At 55.4% G+C, this 3,396-nt stretch overlaps 1 protein-coding gene across 5 annotated transcripts in view; it reads left to right on the plus strand.

Moving 5' to 3' along the window:
• ARMH1 (armadillo like helical domain containing 1) overlaps window positions 1-2,022 on the plus strand; it is a 36,714-nt gene extending 34,692 nt beyond the window's left edge. For 4 of the 5 annotated variants that reach the window (XM_042996902.1, XM_042996903.1, XM_042996905.1 and 1 more), the window contains 6 exons: window positions 556-678; window positions 766-838; window positions 971-1,100; window positions 1,190-1,267; window positions 1,568-1,649; window positions 1,726-2,022. In XM_042996902.1, the coding sequence (XP_042852836.1) occupies window positions 556-678; window positions 766-838; window positions 971-1,100; window positions 1,190-1,267; window positions 1,568-1,649; window positions 1,726-1,844 (605 nt within the window). In that variant the 3' untranslated portion in view covers window positions 1,845-2,022. Of the gene's footprint in view, window positions 1-555; window positions 679-765; window positions 839-970; window positions 1,101-1,189; window positions 1,268-1,544; window positions 1,650-1,725 lie in introns of all 5 variants that reach the window. The other variant, XR_006221343.1, reaches the window with a different exon arrangement.
• Window positions 2,023-3,396: the final 1,374 nt, after the last annotated feature.

Raw genomic sequence — 3,396 nt, forward strand, 5'->3', positions numbered from 1 at the left:
TTGTCAGAAACTAAAGTTTCCCCAAACCACAATCTACCTTGCTTCCACCCTTCTCACTTTCTGCCACATATCCTCCACCCACTTGCTCTGTCTCCCTGTCTCCCCTTGTCTTTGTCCATCTTTGTCTCCCTTTCAAGCCCTAGCCCCTCCCACACGGACACGCGGATTCCTCCAAACCCAAGGTGGACCCACCTCTGTGGGGCCTCCAGCCCTGACAGCATCTAAGCCTCCTTGATGGATAGGCTCACCATCCAACCCTCCTCTTCCCTCTGTGGCTAGTTATGTGAGGGGTGAGGGGTGAGGGTGGGAGATGAGGCTCAGCCCCCTCCTCCTCTTTAACCACAGATCCAGAAAGGACAGGAGTGAGGTGTTGCCTGCCCAGCTTGCCCCACACACACCTTGCACAGTGCTGACAAGCAAAAGGTGCTAGGAGAGGTCCATGAAGGGGATGAGGGTAAAGGGAAGCGACTTGGTTCAAGGGGGGATCTTTGCTTGTTGGATGGGGATGGGTAGTGTTGGAGGTCAGGCCTCCCCAGAGCCTCTGCCCTTCTCCAGCCATCGAGCTGATCAAGGACCTGGTCAACTATGACGTGTGTCAGGCGCTGCTCAAGGGCCTCGTGGCGCTGCTGATACCATCAGTCAAGGAGACCAGCAAACTGCAGCCCAAGATCCTCAACGGTAGGGAGCCGCTCAGACTGGGGCTGCGGGAGGGGCTCCTGGGCTTGCGAAGCAGGGCCTTCCGCCTCACGGCCGCCCCTCCTCCAGACTCCGCGGTTCTCCAGCTCACCGCCAACCTGCCGGTGTTCTTGCAGCAGGCCGCGGCGGCCAAGGCCATCGGGTAAGCGGGCAGGGGTAGTTGCGGGAGGGGGGGGGGGGGAGCAAAACAGGCTGGCGCTGCCCGCAGGCCCCGGAGCGCTCGCGCCGCCTGGGGGGTTCCAAGGGGTCGCCGCAGCCGGAATTCCTGGCGCAGGGTCCTGGCGCGCAGCAACACGAGCATCGCCGAGGAGATGCTGCACCTGCGCGTGGTGCACAGCCTGATGGCCGCCATGGGCAACACGGACCACAGCAACAGCCAACGGCAGGCCAGCCTCACGCTGGAGGTGAGCGGCGGAAGGGCTGGCGAGCGGCGCGGCGGGCCCCGGGCGACTCCACCGCGGTCACCCCGCCGCCGCCCCGTCCGCCGCCGCAGTACTTCGTGCAGATGTTCCCAGTGGTGGAGGAGCACGTGCGCAGGTCCATGGGAGAGGAACTCTACGAGCTCTTCCTCGTGAGTGCTCCCGCCCCGCCCCAAAAAGCAGTGACCCCGACAGTACGGTGCCGCCTCCACGGCGTCCCTCCCCTGGGACACACCCCCTACACAGATTGGACCTGGTGGCCCGCTGCAGGAAGGACTGCCCTGGCTTGCGCTCTCTCCCCTCTCCCCTCCCCTCCCTCGCCCCGTGTCCTTCCGTTCTCTTTACTGCCCTTCCGGTCAAGCACTGGATCCTGCGACAGTCCTCTGCCCAGCCCACCTCCAAGTGCAGACTGCCCTTGCACCTCAGCAGGTTCCCCTTGCTCCTGTCCTCAGAGCAATGCCGAGGACTTGTACATGAAAATAGATAGCATTCAGGCGGACATCTTGGCGGCCAACAAAGTCAATGTTTCCAAAGGTGAGTGGGGAGTGAGGGGACCTGGAGCAGAGGTGCAACGGGCACCCAGACTCAGGCTCGCCTCCCCTGCTTCCAGCGTTATCCATCAGTGGCGTCTCCTACAGCAACATGAGCTTTTACCTTGGCCCTTGGGGTGAGGATCAACTGGCTTACACCACAAACTTCCAGAAGGAGGGTTCGGAAGGAAAAGAGTAACGGAGCCTCTGAGGCAACCCAGAAAGGCCAACGCTGTGTTTTACCTGGCAGAAGGAGCCTAGGGTCAAGCTCAGGGTGACTCCCTCCGTTAGCCCTAGGTGGGAGGCTGGGGGGTTCATGCCGGTTGGGGAGAGGAAGGGCTGCTGTCTGGGAAATTTCAATAAATAGTCTTGCTGTCTGTTTGTTCTCTCTGTAAGGGGGAGGGAGGATTAAATGAGAGCTTCCATGGTGGGTTGGGGTGCCTCTGCTCGCCAAGGAAAAAGAGAAAAGCTGGTTCTGAGTGAAGGAACATCAACATCCTTTAAGGTTCAAGAGCATAGCCTGAGGAGAGACCCTCACTTCAGCTCCTTACTGGCCCCTGCACTCCCTCCTCCAGGAGACCACACTCACCTGGTTTTCTCCTACCTCTCTGGTTGCTTCCTCGTTTACTCTTTTGCTGATTTGTCCTCTTCAACCCAGCTTCTTTCTTTCTTTTTTAAATGTTTATTTTTTAGAGAAAGGGTGGGGGAACACAAGCAGGGGAGAGGCAGACAGAGGAAGAGAGAGAGGACCCAAGCTGGCTCAGCGCAGAGCTCAGTGTGGGGCTTGATCTCACAAACTGTGAGCTGAAGTCCGACGCTCAACTGACTGAGCCATGCGGGCGCCCAAACCAGCTTCTTTCTAACTGGAGTGACCTTGAGCCTCTTCTCCATCTACTTTTTCACCCTGGTGATCTCATCCAGTCTCAGAACTTTAAATGCTGTTCATATTCCATTGGTTCACACATTTCTATCTCTGGCTAAACATTTCCACCTCTTTGTGTCCAAAACTGGACTCCTGATCCTGTGTCACCTCCCCCAACTCAAGTGATAGCAGTTCATCCTTTTTGTCACTCAGAACAAAAGTGTTCTCCTTAATGTCTCTCTTCAACATCTGTATCCATTCTTTCTGTTGATTCTACCTTACAAATATATCCAGAATCCAACCAAATCTCATTACCTCTGTTGCTAATGGTCCAAGTCCAATCCACCATCCTCTTCCCTCTGATTTACTCTAGAGGGCTTTCTGCCCTTCCATTCCCATTTCAATACAGCAGCCAGCATAGTCCTTTTAAACTTCGGTTTCTATCTTCTTGCAGGGCTCTCCACTTAAGTAAAGCTAAAGCCCTTATAATGGCCTGCAGGGAGGACCGTAGGCAACCTAGTCTCCCATTACCTCTAAACTGTCTCCTCCTCTCTTTCTCCTTTACTGGATCCACACTGGTTCTGTGTTTCTTGAAATGGACAAACTCTTGCCTTAGGGTTTTGTACTGACTTTTCTGCTGAACAGTGAGAGAGGTTCTGTCTTAGAACCTTTCACCTCAGATATGTAGCTACATAGGCGAACTCCCTCACCTCCTTGCAACTCTCCAAAAGTCACCTTCTCAATGAGGGCTACTCTTAAAGTTGTAACTATGTTACTACCCCCTATGCTCTGGCCCTCAAGCCCCTTATGCCTCTATTTTTTTCCACGACACTTAATACTTTGTGTATTGTCTGTCTCTCCCCCTGAATATAAATTCAACTAGGGCAGG

The sequence above is a fragment of the Panthera tigris genome, chromosome C1 (genome assembly GCF_018350195.1).
Source record: "Panthera tigris isolate Pti1 chromosome C1, P.tigris_Pti1_mat1.1, whole genome shotgun sequence".
NCBI lineage: Eukaryota > Metazoa > Chordata > Mammalia > Carnivora > Felidae > Panthera > Panthera tigris.